Source organism: Emys orbicularis, chromosome 10 (assembly GCF_028017835.1).
Source record: "Emys orbicularis isolate rEmyOrb1 chromosome 10, rEmyOrb1.hap1, whole genome shotgun sequence".
Classification (NCBI taxonomy): Eukaryota; Metazoa; Chordata; order Testudines; family Emydidae; genus Emys; species Emys orbicularis.
The window spans coordinates 54,897,794-54,913,786 of NC_088692.1; the positions used below are offsets into that span (position 1 = coordinate 54,897,794).

The window sequence follows — 15,993 nt, forward strand, 5'->3', positions numbered from 1 at the left end:
GCTCCGCTCCGGTCGGCGGGGAGGGAAGGAAGAGGACTGCCCTGCAGGGCGCTCTGGTTCTCCGCGCCGCCGCCCCCTACAGGGCGGCCGGAGCGGAACAAGAAAAAAAAAAAAAAAAAAGCGGCCGTGCCGCCCTAGGATTGGGCAGAATGCCGCCTCCAACAATCTGCCGCCCCAAGCACCAGCTTGCTCAGCTGGTTCCTGGAGGCGGAGCCGGCCCTGGTTATGAGACAGTATTGTGAAAAAAAGCTCAAAGTTTCATAGCAAGTCATGCAAGCTAGCTTAAGGTTTGCTTTCTCCTTTGTTTCCTTGCAAAGCAACCAAACTGGAAAAGCATTAAAGCTCTGGCATGTGCAAAGAGCTTATTTTGTTTATTTTGAAGTATTTATAACAAAAATTGCTAGCTGAGTGTTAGGATTTATAATAATTCATGCCAAATAGCAACCTACTGTTTACTGGCCTGTGCCAGTCGTAACCTAGTATTAAGAAGAGAGCAGACTGATTTCCATTCTCTGAATCTTGTTTGATAGTATATAAAAAACAAAATGAGTATCAGATACTTCCTCTTAGAGTTGACTCCAATTCTAACTGACATGAAATAGCTCCTGTTGAGGAGGCTGTGATGCTGGCAGGCCACCTGCCAGCCAGACTGCAGTCATTAGGTAAGACCTAACAAACTCATAGCTGGAAACCAGATCAGTTCACCTGTATGTTAATTTTGCTCAAAATAGGTATTACTCTTATAAGAATATATTTAGTATTTAGACTCTATGAAATGATTGTAAGTTGCTGCATGTATTAATCTCACATATAATGTCAGTATTCCATGCTATAAGAAAACATGTACGTTTTGCTTTATGACTTTGAGAATGTTTGCTCTGAACTTGTGAACCCAGGCACGGGACTTGTTCCCTGCCCATCCAAAAGGACTATCAAAATCAGTTGGGCCATCAAGGAACATTGCAATAAAAAAGATTGATTAATGGCCCTATTGCACCAGGCAATGCTATGTGCCCTGTGTCTTAGAAGCTGAATGAAAGAAATAAAACAAAGTCACATGAAAATTTTCCATCTTTTTGGCTGTTTGAACTCTGACAGGACTAGAGACACCAAACTGAAAACAGAGATCCCCTGGGGCTGCCTTTTGGGTCCACCCTGAAAGAGACTTTGAATTGACAGATCACTAAAACTCTGGCACTCTTAGGATTTAGATAACTCATTTGTGAGTATATGTTTGTTTGCTTTAACCTGCAAATAGCTTTCTTATTTCTTTTTCCTAGTTAATAAACCTTTAGATAGTTTTTTACGGGATTGGCTATCTGTGTTGTCTTTGGTGTAAGATCTAGAGTACCAGTTGATCTGGGGTAAGTGACTGGTCTCTTGGGACTAAATGTGATGTGATCTTTGGTGTAAGTGACCATTTATCACTAAGTCCCATCTGTCTCAGTGGAAAGATAGACTGGGGCGTCTAAGAGGACTGTCTGTGACTCCATGGTAAGACTGGTATAGTGATCCAGGAGTTTACAGTTGTTGTTGGCTTGGTAAAATCTAATTATAGAATACACCACCAATTTGGGGCGTCTGCCCTGTTTTCTGACACTCTGCACTGAGATAGGCACTCACAGCTGTGAGCTACTCCAGACAGCATGACAGAGGCATCGAGGTATGAGTGTCCACAGACTATATTTCATTGATGACAGTATGTTCTAGTTCACTTAAATTATCATCCAAAGGACCATAATGGGCATCAGAGGATAAGTCAGGTCTCCCAGGAATAACTGGACCTACGTCTACCCCATTAATGTCCACAGTAGTCCTCAGTCCTTTTCCCATTAATTTAAATAGAACTGACTTCTGAAAGATCCTAGCATTGTGGACCCTTCTAGACCAGCCTGCACTTACGTCTGTAAACCTACTGCGGTGGTCAACCAGGTCTTGAAGCACCTTTCTTGATAATAAATTCTGCATCCTGACAGGAGGGGGCATGCTGGAGTGTTTGTATCAAATGATAGGCACATAGGTTCTGTCAGTTGCCCCAGAAGAGTTTGGGAACCCATGCATCCAAAGCCATCAATAATCTCTGGAGCACTACCCAGCTTTGTCCTGGCTGGACAGCACCTTATCAGTGGCATAGGACCTGCATGAGAATGGCCCCAGCAGTTGATCTCCCCATGCTAAACTGGCTGGCTACAGACCGGTAGCATTCTGGGGTGGCCAGTTTCCAGATGGCAATGGTGACCTGCTTCTCTATGGGTATAGCACACTGCATGTTGGTACTATAGTACTTGTAGCTGCAGCTCTGGGTCACTTGTGCACAGATCACAAAAAAGGTAGTCCTTCCTACCCTGAAGTTCTCTCACTACAGCTGGTTGTCCCAGGTCTGCAGAACGATCCTCTCCCACCAATCCATGCTGGTTTCCCAGGCCCTGAAACAGTGCTGAATGCCACGTGGCGGATCCAGGAACCAGTATTTCTAGTTCCAACAACTTGGCATTGTCCTCTTCTTCTTCATCCTGCTGCCATCGCCTCAGGGTGTTCTTCTGCAGCTGGAGAAGCTGCTGCAGCTGCCATAGAATAGTCTCCTGCTCCCACATAATCTGCTCAGTGGTGTGTCGGGCAAAGTCCGCTGCTGAATTTGTCTGGCTTTGACTGCTGTAATACAGCCCAACCAGCCTCTGCATATGTGCTTGTCACCATAATAGTACGGAGCATTGTTGGGTCCATGCTAGAAGATAGCAATTCAAAAATGGTGTGAAACTGCCCAGAAAGGATGTATGGGGGGGAAGACAGTGGAAACATGGGATTAAAAAAAAAAAAGAAATCACCTGGCTTCGCACAAATCACAGCGAAAACAATTCTAGGATGCATGTTGGTCAGCTGCGAAATAAAGGACCATGGGATACTCACCGAGGACACTATGCCCTCAGTTCTCAGCAAACTACTGCCATGTATTCATACCATGTGAATTGAAAATGGAACAGGTGTTCTGTGTGCACACTATAGGTGTGACTTACATTCTGCGAGTTACCTGACTCTTGTCAAAAAGCTTTGACTGAACCCTGTGTAGGTAAATCCAAAGTGTGTGTCCATCCCCTACTAGTTTCATGTCCACATACAGCCATCTACTGCTACCAGTTACTCCATTAGCGTATGTCGTAATGGACTATGCTTTGGCTCTAAAGATCGCAACTCTGCTGATGAATCATGTGGAGGGTGAATATGGTTCTACATTATGACTTCTTATTCCAATTTTTAAGTTTTCTAAAAAATTAGGAAATTATACTTTAAAAAAAATACCCTATGTTAAAAGAACTTTAAGGTTGCAAAGTCAAGCATGCAGAAGTTTAGAAATGCCAGAATTAAGGTCGCCCATGCAACCTTAATTTGATCCTTTGTGCATATGCATTATAATAGTAGTCTTTAATTACATGATCACATACTATTTTTTTCACTGATCTACTATCTTGATAATAACTTGCCTTTCAGAGCCTTTATGGACTACATTTGCTGATAGTGTGGTCAAGCTCAGAATAGATCAATCATGTTCACAAACTCCAATAACAGTTCATCAGATGTTCAAAGAGACTGTGGATAAATATGGGCCTCTCAATGCTATGGCCAGCAAAAAGAATGGAAAATGGGAAAAAGTCACATTTGCAGAATATTACAATCTTTCCTGGAAAGCAGCCAAAAGCTTTTTGAAGGTAAGTGTTTAAAAAAACAACAATCCAAACTCATACTTGTTATACAGGTTTTTTTATTACAGATTATAGCATGAAAATGTTCCTGTGGCTTTTCAGTCCTTATGAAGAGTAGCAATCACATGTGACTTCTAGAATCTGCATCACAGCCTTTATTGAAATACCGTATATACTCGTTCATTAGCCCATTCATTTATAAGCCGACCCCCCAAGATGGATAGGTAAAAATAGCAAAAACTGTATGACCCTTTCATAAGCCGACCCTATAGTTCAGGGGCTGGCAAACTTTGGCTCCTGGCCCATTAGGGTAAGCCGCTAGCAGGCCTGGACATTTTGTTTACCTGGAGCGTTCACAGGCACGGAGGCCCTCAGCTCCCAGTGGCGGTTTGCCGTTTCCAGCCAATGGGAGCTGCGGGAAGTGGCGCCACTTCCCACAGCTCCCATTGACTGAGAACGGTGAACTGCGGCCACAGGGAGCTGAGGGCCTCCGTGCCTGTGAACGATCCAGGTAAACAAAATGACAATGTATTAGATATTCAATTCAATGATTTCATAGAGTTTAAAATCATCAAATTTTGGTGTAGACCTGTTTATAAGCCGACCCCCGCTCTTTGATGCGTCACTTTTTTACCAAAAATATTCGGCTTATGAATGAGTATATACGGTAAATCTCTCGTAACTGTACCATTCAAATATTAATGAGACCCTCTCAATCCATAGTAGAGGATCAGTGTCATCCTGGAATGCCTCATGGGATTTACCTTCCTTTTAAGTGCAGTATATTTGATGACCCCAACAAGTTGTGTCTCTTAAATTTCTGAATTGCCTAGCAATTTTCTTTTTTATGATTGACCAAGGCAATGAGAGGCAGATTAGTAAATATTTCTATTGAATACACTATATTGTTATAGTTATATTTATTATACTGTTTTAGTTGTATATCAGACAGATACTAATATTGTCAATGGTAGCAGATGGCACTGATGCCTGTGTTTGCAAAGGTATTGGCAGAAACAGTGGCAAAGTCAATAGGTGAGACTCTGCTTGTGAAAGCAGTTGCAATCAGGGAGACAAGGGTGGTAGTCACAGAGGTGCAATACAGGAGTCTTGGGTGACTGTCTTTTTAGAGCCTGTGATGCAGATTGTTGGCATGGCCTTTAGATTATCTTTGGATGCTAAAATGTCAAGTAAGTTAGTTTTCATTATGTTTTAGAAACTAGTGCATATTTTTCAGAAAGAGTTCAAAAGAAAATAATGCCAACAAAAGTTGGCACCGGTGGCATCTGTCACTATAGACAGTAACAGAGCAGCGCTATATGAACATCTAGGTTGTTCTCTGTTCCCTCATGGCCACAGGGGGAGTGGCTGCTCCCCTTGAGCACATTCCCCAAAAGTGGAGTCTTTTTAACTCACTCACAAAAAAACACGCCACCCGGTGTGGCGCGGTCTTCGGCGGTGGGACCTTCACTTGCTCCGCGGGGCTTCGGCGGCATTTTGGCGGTGGGTCCTTCAGTGCCGCCAAAGACACCCGGAGCTAGTGAAGGGCCCGCCGCCGAAGACCCGGAGCGCCGCCCCGTCAGTAAAAGCGCCGCCGGGTGAGTAAAAGCGCCGCAGCAGGCGGTGCCTTTTTTTGTGAGTGAGTTAAAAAGGTGCCACCCGCTGCAGCGCTTTTACTCACCCGGCGGCGCTTTTACTGACGGGGCGGCGCTCCGGGTCTTCGGCGGCGGGCCCTTCACTAGCTCCGGGTGTCTTCGGCGGCTCTGAAGGACCCGCCGCCGAAATGCTGCCGAAGCCCCGCGGAGCAAGTGAAGGTCCCGCCGCTGAGGTGCCTCCGAAGACCCGGGTGAGTATAAGCGCCACAGCGGTGGCGCCTTTTTTTCTGATCCCTCCACCTGGCTACACCACGGTGCTCCTGATAATGGGGACTAGCTCCTTGGGGCTGCAAATTACATAGAGGGTCATAGAGAGGGCTGATTCATGGCCCACCTTGCACAAGCCCACAGAGTGGGTTGGGCATGCAGGGAGAACATCCTTAAGGGATAGAGCAGCATGCATATTTCTCCCTGTTCTCCAGGGAACTTGAAGTATAATCCTTCGCAGAGCTGACCCAGGGCCATACAGCTATGCAACACTCCTCATTCGGGGCTATGTACTAAGTCCACAATCTAGCCCCAAGTATAACTAAACAAAACTAATCTGGCAAGATGAAAAGGATTTAGTAAAGATTCTGAGTATTGGATAAGTCTAATACTTGTTGAACTTCAGTTCATGTTGCAAAGCCCTTCTGTTTTTCAGACCTTCTTTGAGGGACTGGGCTGGGCTGGGAATTTGGGTGTGAGGGGTGGGAGAGTCTTATGTTTGCATGAACTTAGGGAGTGTTAATTGCAGACAGTTGTTCCATTTGTATTGTGTATATGGTCTATTAATACATTTTGCACAAATGCCTAGAGCTATGGATGGGTCCATTTTTTAAATGCATAAATAATAAACTCCAAATCTATTTTTGTGTGTGTTCACTATATCTTTCTCTCTAATATGCCTGCATTACATACCTCAGTGTTTGCTCTTTTGTTTTAAGCTTGGTCTTGAACGATTCCACAGCGTAGCAATACTTGGATTTAACTCTCCAGAATGGTTCGTTTCAGCTGTTGGGGCTATTTTTGCTGGGTAAGTTTTGGATTGGTGCTAGGCCTAGTAATGAATGTTTTCCAGTGTAGCATTTGGTTCTGTAGAGTCTGACCATTCCCTCCTGTAGAAAGGGGGAGAAGAGCAACCACATTTCATGCTCCTCGTGCACTCCAAATAAACTACCTCTTTTCTCTTTTAGCCACTGCCCACTAAACATATTAGAGCTATTGTCAAGTATCAGAGGGGTAGCCGTGTTAGTCTGAATCTGTAAAAAGCAACAGAGGGTCCCGTGACACCTTTAAGACTAACAGAAGTATTGGAGCATAAGCTTTCATGGGTGAATGCCCACTTCATCAGACGTCTGATGAAGTGGGCATTCACCCACGAAAGCTTATGCTCCAATACTTCTGTTAGTCTTAAAGGTGCCACAGGACCCTCTGTTGCTTTTTAGAGCTATTGTGGCTCACAGTGCCTCAGGGGGTGAGTTAAAGACCCAGTAAACTATGACCGGTAGTATTGTTTCATTTGCAAATATTACCATCTCATAAGTATGTTCAGTCACATGGTGGGGACCTGTTACTTTCCCTGTATCTAAAGTAAAGCAATCCAAAACCTCACAAAATGAACCTCTTTGCTAAAGCCCCAACTGCATTAGACACACAATATACTGTATTGTCTCTTATCTCTGTTCCTTGAGCGATATGGACCAAAGCCCACCAATTTCCTGTCAGTGTGGCTGAGCCTGCCCATGAACTGATTCCTGGCCTGATTCCAGTGCAGAATATGACATTGATGAAGTGACAAGCGAAGCACTAACCAGCCGAATTCTGTCTGTTGCAGTGTCTGTCTGTCTAATTCCAATAATCAGTTTCTCGATTTGGTCTCTGTGAGGGTGCACCTACACCAGCAAAATTCAAACTGATAATTCACCATCAGTGCAGCTCCGTTAGTGGCAGAAATAGTGGAGGATGTCCTGTAAAGAGGACTTAGGCATTTTTCCACTGCATGGTCTAAGCCTATTCTAGGCAACATGTAGGGTAAAAGTGCTGAGTCCTATACTACAGCCTCCACTATTATTGCATCAATTATGAATTTCCCTAGTGTAGACAAGGCCTTTGGTGATTCAGATAGTCACACCACCACATAATGGTGCTGTTTTTCAGACTAAGTGCTGAACTCTTTTCTTGTGTCTGTTACTGTTAGCTGTGCAGATACCTGGGGCAAGCCTGACAGCCACATCTATGCTGCACACTGTGTGTACCCACCCCCCTATGCACTCCACTGGGTTTCATCCAATCTCAAATTCTTCTCCCCTTTTGAACAACTGTAGCAAAGGTGCCAACTCTGGTGGTGCTCCGGGACTGAAGCACCCATAGAAAAAAAAATAGTGGGTGCTCAGCACGCACCGGCAGCCTGGCGTATCAGTTCCTTCCCCTCTCCCACCAGCCCTCCTGCCCGCTGGCAGGCCCCGACGATCAGCTCCTCTCCCTCCCCCCGCAGCCTTCCTGTCCCCTGGTGGGTCCCAATGATCAGCTCCTCCTCCTCCTCCAGCACATCCCGCCCGCCAGTACCAGCTGTTCAGTGGTGTGCAGGAGGTGCTGGGGGAGGGGGAGGAGCAGGGGCGGAGTAGGGGTGGGAAGAGGTGGGGCGGGGGTGAGAGTTTTGGGGAAGGGTGGAGTGGGGGCAGGGCCTGGGGTGGAACAGGGGTCAAACACCTCTGAGAACTGGGGAAGTTGGCACCTCTGAACTATAGTATGAAGGGAAAAGTGTATCGTGCTCTGTGTTTTCCTGCTTATCCATCAAGTTCACCTTTTTTTTTTTTTTTTTTTAAACAGAGGAATTGTCACAGGCATCTATACAACCAACTCTCCCGAGGCCTGTCACTACATTGCTTATGACTGCAAAGCCAATATCATTGTGGTAGAAAATCAAAAACAATTGGACAAGATAATGCAGGTATGGAGGGTTGCTTCTGTAACTTCTGAGGTGTAATTCCACTGCTCATGATGCTGTGAAAGGCCAAATATCAAATATTTTAGCTGTATAATGGTCATTTGGAACGTCTCACAAAACTAGGGACAGAACTAATATTTTTTTGTCCTGAAATCACAGGCCTCTGCCACTTGAGATATTTGAGCTAAAGGATAATCTCCATAGCTATTAAAAAAATACAATGCCTGTGACACACAACTGACCAGTTCTCATTCTATCCAGTAGATAGTGCACTAGCCAGTTTATTACAGTGTTATCTGACAAGCCATTTTCTGATGATGAGCATCATATCTTAATTCTTAGTGGGATATCACAGTCTGCTTCAATGCAAGTGATTAGAATGGCAAAAATTCATTGCAATAACAGTTTCACTATAGGATTAACTAGTGTAATAATGCTGAGTTCTGATTAACAGGGTGCCCTTTTATGGGTTGACGCATTTCATGTTATTTGGATCTGGATTTCAGGAATCACAGTGGTGACTTCTTACAGAGATAGTATCAGGGGGTAGCCGTGTTAGTCTGTATCTACAAAAACAACAAGGAGTCTGGTGGCACCTTGAAGACTAACAGATTTATTTGGGCATAAGCTTTCATGGGTAAAAACCTCACTTCTTCAGATGCATAGAGTGAAAGTTACAGATGCAGGCATTATATACTGACACATGGAGAGACGGGAGTTACTTCGCAAGTGGAGAACCAGTGTTGACAGGGCCAATTCAATCAGGATGGATGTAGTCCACTCCCAATAATAGATGAGGAGGTGTCAATTCCAGGAGGGTGACTTTTAAAAGTCACTATCATTGAATAAAAAAACTTCAGAAACAGACTTCAAAGAGAAACAGCAGAACTAAAATTCATTTGCAAATTTAACACCATTAATCTGGGCTTGAATAGGGACTGGGAGTGGCTGGCTCATTACAGAAGCAGCTTTTCCTCTCCTGGAATTGACACCTCCTCATCTATTATTGGGAGTGGACTACATCCACCCTGATTGAATTGGCCCTGTCAACACTGGTTCTCCACTTGTGAAGTAACTCCCTGCTCTCCATGTGTCAGTATATAATGCCTGCATCTGTAACTTTCACTCTATGCATCTGAAGAAGTGAGGTTTTTACCCACGAAAGTTTATGCCCAAATAAATCTGTTAGTCTTTAAGGTGCCACCAGACTCCTTGTTGTTCTTACAGAGAAGTTACTATTTCCCAACACAACTTCACTATCATTGGAGATTTACCTCACTGTAACTGGAATTACAACCTGCGCATTGCAGAGCAATGAAACAGACCAGGGCTTTCATTCAATCCCAGTGAATTTACTCCATTTAGACTGAGCCAGCTTCAGTTTCCATTGAACTCTGTGGTAAACCCAATTGGTCTCCAATGAGCAAATGAAATATTGGTTAAAGAAGAGACTATCATACTGCAGGAAACTTTTAAGTGCATCCATTTTATAACAGACATCCAGCCAATTATTCAAGATATTGGTGTTTAGAGATTGAATCTTCCCTCTCCAGAACATCATCTCTTCCTGCTTGTAATGTTAACTATTGAGGCAGGTATGAACTGCAGTCCAGTATCATGGTGACTAACATGATATAAACACATGGACAGAGTGGGAAGCTCTTTATTTAAAATGAACGTGTCACAATTTTGGCAAAACTCATTGGAGGCTACAAATGGGACCATGCTGCTTCTCCATATGGGGCCTGATCCAGTGACCCAGGAAGACAATGTGATCTTTCCACTGACTTCAGTGGGCTTTGGATTGAGCCCAAGTGAACAACATTAGGTCAGGTGTTTCTTTCGGTGATATGCTTGAGGAGGCTCTTGGGAATGGAGGAGGAGAAGTGTCCCTGAAGTCCCCTTGCTGAAAATGAAAAGTGTGTTGATTGCTCTGCCTCTGATGGAGTTCGCCCCTTTTCTGGATACTCCAAGATACTCCCCTTGGCCAGAGATAACATATCCCTGGGTCTTTTCAAACATATTTCTGATGAGTATGACATCATATGGTTTAAAGGTACTGAAAGGGAGTGTGACCAAAGACAAACAGGGATTTTACATGTACTGCCTCCGCCGTGGACAGTGTCCAAGTCTCTGGCAGTAAGTTCAGGAGGAGGGTGTGATGTTGCACCCCATAAGGCTTTATGGAAATATGCTTATGAATGTATATATGACATAACTGGAATATGTTTTATGCTACATAAGCTATGTAACATATCTAAGCAAAGGTTATGATCTACTGAATCTATTCATCCTATTTGTATGTATGTGTCATTTTTGTGTTTGAAGTTATGAATATTGTCTGTGTACTTGCTTGATTTCTAAGTAGCCTTAGTAAAGCATTTGGTCAGCTTCTTGAGAAAGGAATGAAGTAGTCTTGGCACATCAGTTGGCAGCCCCAAGGGGGTTTCTGTGATCCAACCCGTCACACACTAACCATTGCTATTCACACAGGTACAATTTCACCAGTTCAGCTATCCATGGTTCAGGTCAATAATGTAGGTGCAGCTGTGGCTGGCAATGCACCATGATGCAATTAAATGCTTCTGGCAAGGATAGGCAAAACTACAGCATGGGAAGTGAAAGCAGCAGCACTGACATCTAGTGGTGAACCGAACATTTTTACAGGCTAAACACACCAGCTAAGTATTCAGATACAATAGCGCTCTTTCCATTTTTTCTATTTCTTTGAAATTGCCAAATTGCTGTTATTTTTTAAAATTATATATGTTTATATATAAAATGTTTAAAATGAGGCAGAACATTATAAAAAACTTAACCAAGGCTTGGCTACTTTAGAGACCATCTCTGTCTTCATGTGATAACCACAGCAGCTGTAATCCGCTCACATCCCACCCTAAAAGCATCACTCTCACTGGTTGAAATGCAAAGAGGCTGGTGGCAGGTCATTTTAAATTAAGGTCCTCAACTCAGGAGGGACCTTAGTTGGAGAACCTTGGCCCAACATAGCATGGGTATAGTCTCCTCCAGAGCATGCTGCAAGGCCGTGTGTTTCCCCAGGGGCACTGGGATGAACTGGGTCTGAGTAGTTTTAGGGAGGAGTATTATTTGTGGTGGGTTTGAGAGTTTTTGTGGATATCAGTCTAATTCAATTTTTGGAATCTTTTGATAGACACTTTTAATTAAATTAGAAACAAGTGAATAATAAATTATATGCTGCTGTTTTTTAAAACCCCAACAGATCTGGAGTCATCTACCGTGCTTGAAAGCAGTTGTGCTATACAATGACTCTTTGCCAGAGAGACATCCCAATTTATATACGGTATGTGAATTTTAGAGCAGTGTAACAATTCATTCATTTGATGTAGTTCACCTTCTTTTTTGTCTGTGGAATGTCTGCCAGAGGATCACAATGTTTTCATATGTGTTTGCTCTTCAAAATACTTCAGTGTAATTTTTCATTAATTTCATTGACTCTGCAGCTTGTTTGATAGTTGATATTCAAAATTAGAGCTGCATTGGTTGACTGGCTTGGTCATGTGTTATTGTTTCAGTTACTAGATCGGATTAACATAATATTTACCAGACTTCTGGTGAGACTATACTTGCAGATCTTTTATTGTTGTTGTTTTGTTAATACATTGTCTGCCCAGCTCTACTGAATTGTGGTCAGTTATGCTGGATCTGGGAACTAGAAAATGCTTGTGCTCTCACAATCCATTGTCAATATTTTGTTGTCCTATGGAACCTCCTATTCTGCTAATCTTTGTATTTGTAGCAAATATTTCTATCCACAAGCAACTGTTGAATACAAGCAACTATTACATATGCAAAGAATAAAACACTTGTTCTAGTGTATTCAGGGTCTTCCTTAGCCCATGCAGTACTTAGACAGCAAGATTAGGGACAAGATTAAGGTTCAGACTCATTGTCAGCTATAGGCCCAAAATGTAGGTTTAAAAATAGGGTTTTACAAAACCTAATATGTGTAGAAGAATTTTCATTATTTATTTTTTAAATGTCACTGAAGACAATTTTCTAATGTGAACATTGAAATCCGCATGGTGCTTGGAACTGACTGTGAATTAACAATGGAAATCCCCTGCTTAGTTTCATTGCCCATGCTGAATGAATTGCAAAAAGAATACACAGCATTTAGTAGAGAGTGACTAGTAGACAAATCTCCTAAAGCTTCAGATATCAAAATGGAAAGTATTTTACTAGTAACAGAAGTGAGGAGAAAATGTTTAACATATTTATGCCGACATTGTTCCTTCTCTCTGTATTGATTTTCATAGTATAAAACACTTAACTATACAAAGGTACATAGATATCAAGAGTGTGCTATACAAAATGCAGTGCAATAATAAGAAAAATTAATTTGCAGTGTAAAGAAGAGCTTATTTAATCATATACATTAGTTATTAAATAACAGTAAACAGTAGAGATTAACTCACACTGAGTTCCAAGTGTCTGAGAACTTTGAAAGAGTTAAATGACATGAAGTTTATATTTTCTAATAGTGGAGAACAAAATGTAACTGAAAATGCTACTGATCTAGTGACAGATCTGCCACCTTTTTTCAGTGAGAGGATAATTGTTACATCAGTTGTGATAAGAATTGGCAGTTGCCATGTTTGTATTCCATACAGAGACACCCAGAGATCGAATCACCAATGGTAGAGATAGTTGTTTATTAGCTTTGATACAAACCCAGTCACATAAAACACAGGATGATAGGAAAAGGTTTTTGTGTAATATATTGACAGTTGAGATAATTGTACAGTAATGAGCAGTTGCTGCAGCTACGGCAGACTTTACCCTTCAGTCTCTGTGGAATGGAAACACTATCCTAGTGCAGGTGCTGTTCAAGTAAACAAAGCCTAGGCAACAGGCGTACAGAGATTAATGCCTTGTGGGATGAAAGAGAGGAAGGTCAAGAATACAAAGCATGAAGAGTCAAGTCATATAGGAATAAATCCTGACCCTGCACCATTGCCAGTTGCCAGTGGAATTGATACAGTCCACTATGTAGGGAGGAGCAGGATGTGAGGAAACCATGAAGGGGTCCACATCCTCTATATGCATGAAAGTGTGCTCTGTGGTGGGCTCCTGCATGCTTTTACAGGTGGGGGGTTGGAGGAGGGATGGGGCACGAGTGGTGTGTCAATGATTAAAAAGGAATCCTAAGACAGACTGTCCCATGGAGGGGCAGTTTCTCTGCCATGAAGAATACTGCAGGTTAAATGCTGAGGTAGTGATCCCAGAGTGCATCCTGAGGGGAAGGATCCATTCTTCTCAACTATGTAAACTCTCCCTTGCCACCGCCACCCTAAAGCCCAATTGCTGATTACAGGCTTGGTGCAGTGTCCAAGATTTGCCCCTAAGACAGTAGTGGGGAGATTCCTTGCCAGGTATAGAACTGGGGTGCTGCCCTCAGTCACTGCTCATGTACAGCTGTGTAAACATTATATGAATAATCCAGTCTCAGTGGGAAAACAACCCTTTTTGGTTCTCTTTCCCACATGCTGTGATTACCCCACTCCATCATCTATTAACATTGAAATAATGGGATCTTAATGTGTACATGTTACATTCAGACCCATATAAATGCATTCTACCTAGACATATCTGATAGTAATCAATAGAACATATTGGCCCAGATTCTCCATTCTGCTAAGGCAATTTTGGGTTGCACAAAGGGACCATATGCTTTCGACATAAGTTAGACTAGAACCCCTCATGCTCTCCCTTGTTCAGGAACTGGACAGCCCTGAATCAGAGAGCTTCAGCCAGCTTCCTGCATCTGCATCTTCCCTAGGTAGTGGAGAACTAAGGCCATTGTTCACACATTTAAATAATAAGAATACTTGGCTTTTACATAGAGCCCTTCATTCTAGAATCTCAAAGTGCTTTACATATAGAATAGACAAGAAATAATCTATTGGAAACCCAACAAAATTGGGCAGTTTACTTGGTGTTTTAATTGTAAGCTGTGATACAATTTACTTTAATTATGAATCAAAACCATTTCTAACATGAGGTCTGAATCGCATTTTCAGCCCACGTGACTAGAAAAGTGAATAGGAATGTTATTCCCTAAGTAGTCACCAAAATAATTAATAAAACTTCACTGCCTTTGCACACTCCACTTCTAATAGCTGTATGTTAGTGGTGCTGATTCACAAACTTCTGGGATAACTAGTAGAGAAGGGACTGTGTGACATACAGATCAAAACTGTGGTCCTATATTGGGCTTAGACCCCTCAGACAGGCGAAATTCCAATTTACCTGAATGGGAGTTTTGCCTAAGAAAGGTCAGAAGAGCCAGGCCAATCTTAATTTTTCTGTTCTTTTTCCAGACTCTTAAAATGTTGCAATTTCCACACTTGCTATTAGCTGATTCCTTCAATCGTTTTTTCCCCATTTCATTTTGTAGATGGAAGAATTTATGGAGTTGGGAAATGAGATACCAGATGCTACACTCAATGACATTATTAGCTCTCAAAAGCCAAATCAATGTTGTGTGCTAGTGTACACTTCTGGAACAACCGGGAAGCCAAAAGGAGCCATGCTGAGTCATGACAATGTATGTACTCTAGACACAGCTTTATGATAAAGATTCTCAAAGCAGGAGGGTGTTTATTTCTGTGCTTTAGAAAGAAATGGGATCATGGTGGAGTCTACCAACAATGGTGACATTCTGTTTTAAGGACGGAATAGCAAAAGAAACTATATCCAAACTATATATTTCTGAAAAACTACAAGCTCTTCTCATAGCTGAATTTATAAATGACATTTTTTGGTTCATGCAGTTGATTGTGTGATAAAATGCTATTACCACAGATATCTTCAAATGACCTCTCAAGATCATCTTCAAAAGAATCATACACCTTAGCTAACCAATGTCACAGCAGCCTGATATTAGAAGCTTTTGCAAGGTTTTATTAAACTTGGCCCTTTATCTGTAACATTATTACCTTTCCAAGTTACATTTGTTTTAGTTCCTCCTAATTTAGTAAAGAATAGCAAAAGTTTTGTATATTCTACAGCCCTCTTATTCACAAAATCTGTGTCTATGTTGCTGCAAACAGCCAACTCTCTAGTGCCAAAGAGAGGCAAAAAGTCAAGTGAAAAAAAGACTTTACACAAAAGTCTGCTCACCAAGGGCTAGAATGTGGTTGGCCCTTACATGGCTATGCAGTGTGGGAAAGGATTAAGGAACTTGCATGAACACTTGCGTAGCCCATAAAAGGGCTGGCTGGAATTGCAACTTCTGCTCTTGATGGAGCACAGGAACTGATACTGAGAGCAGTTCACCCTAAAGTAGGGAGTAGGCAGAGCAATATCTGGAAGTAGGATACGCTGGACATGATGGACCAAAGCTCTGATCTGGCATGGCAAATCCTGTGTTCTTCTGTCTCAAAGGAATCTGGTATAGTTTCTATTTTGCTGTCAGACTATTTCTGGCTACTGTGCACAAGCAGGCTATTTTTATGCTGATCAACACAGTGGAAAACATCCTTTGCCTATAACTGTGCTGCTGCCTTCTTTAGTCAAAAGAAATTTCCCTCTGCCCTTATTCTAAACCTGTGCTGGGTTAGACATTCATCCCCACCCTGATCTGACGTGTGAACATAATTGTGTGTTGAGGGATTTTTGGATGCTAAGCAGATAATGCAGCTACATATCTAGAAAATATCTTGTCAAG

The 15,993-nt window shown here is 42.4% G+C and overlaps 1 protein-coding gene across 1 annotated transcript in view; it reads left to right on the plus strand.

The window, feature by feature from the left end:
• The first annotated feature begins 2,662 nt into the window (after positions 1 to 2,662).
• ACSBG1 (acyl-CoA synthetase bubblegum family member 1) overlaps positions 2,663 to 15,993 on the plus strand; it is a 36,891-nt gene continuing 23,560 nt past the window's right edge. The window contains exons 1-6 of the mRNA XM_065412842.1: positions 2,663 to 2,677; positions 3,489 to 3,704; positions 6,280 to 6,368; positions 8,165 to 8,285; positions 11,524 to 11,604; positions 14,722 to 14,871. Of these exons, the coding sequence (XP_065268914.1) occupies positions 3,573 to 3,704; positions 6,280 to 6,368; positions 8,165 to 8,285; positions 11,524 to 11,604; positions 14,722 to 14,871 (573 nt within the window). The 5' untranslated portion in view covers positions 2,663 to 2,677; positions 3,489 to 3,572. The remainder of the gene's footprint in view (positions 2,678 to 3,488; positions 3,705 to 6,279; positions 6,369 to 8,164; positions 8,286 to 11,523; positions 11,605 to 14,721; positions 14,872 to 15,993) is intronic.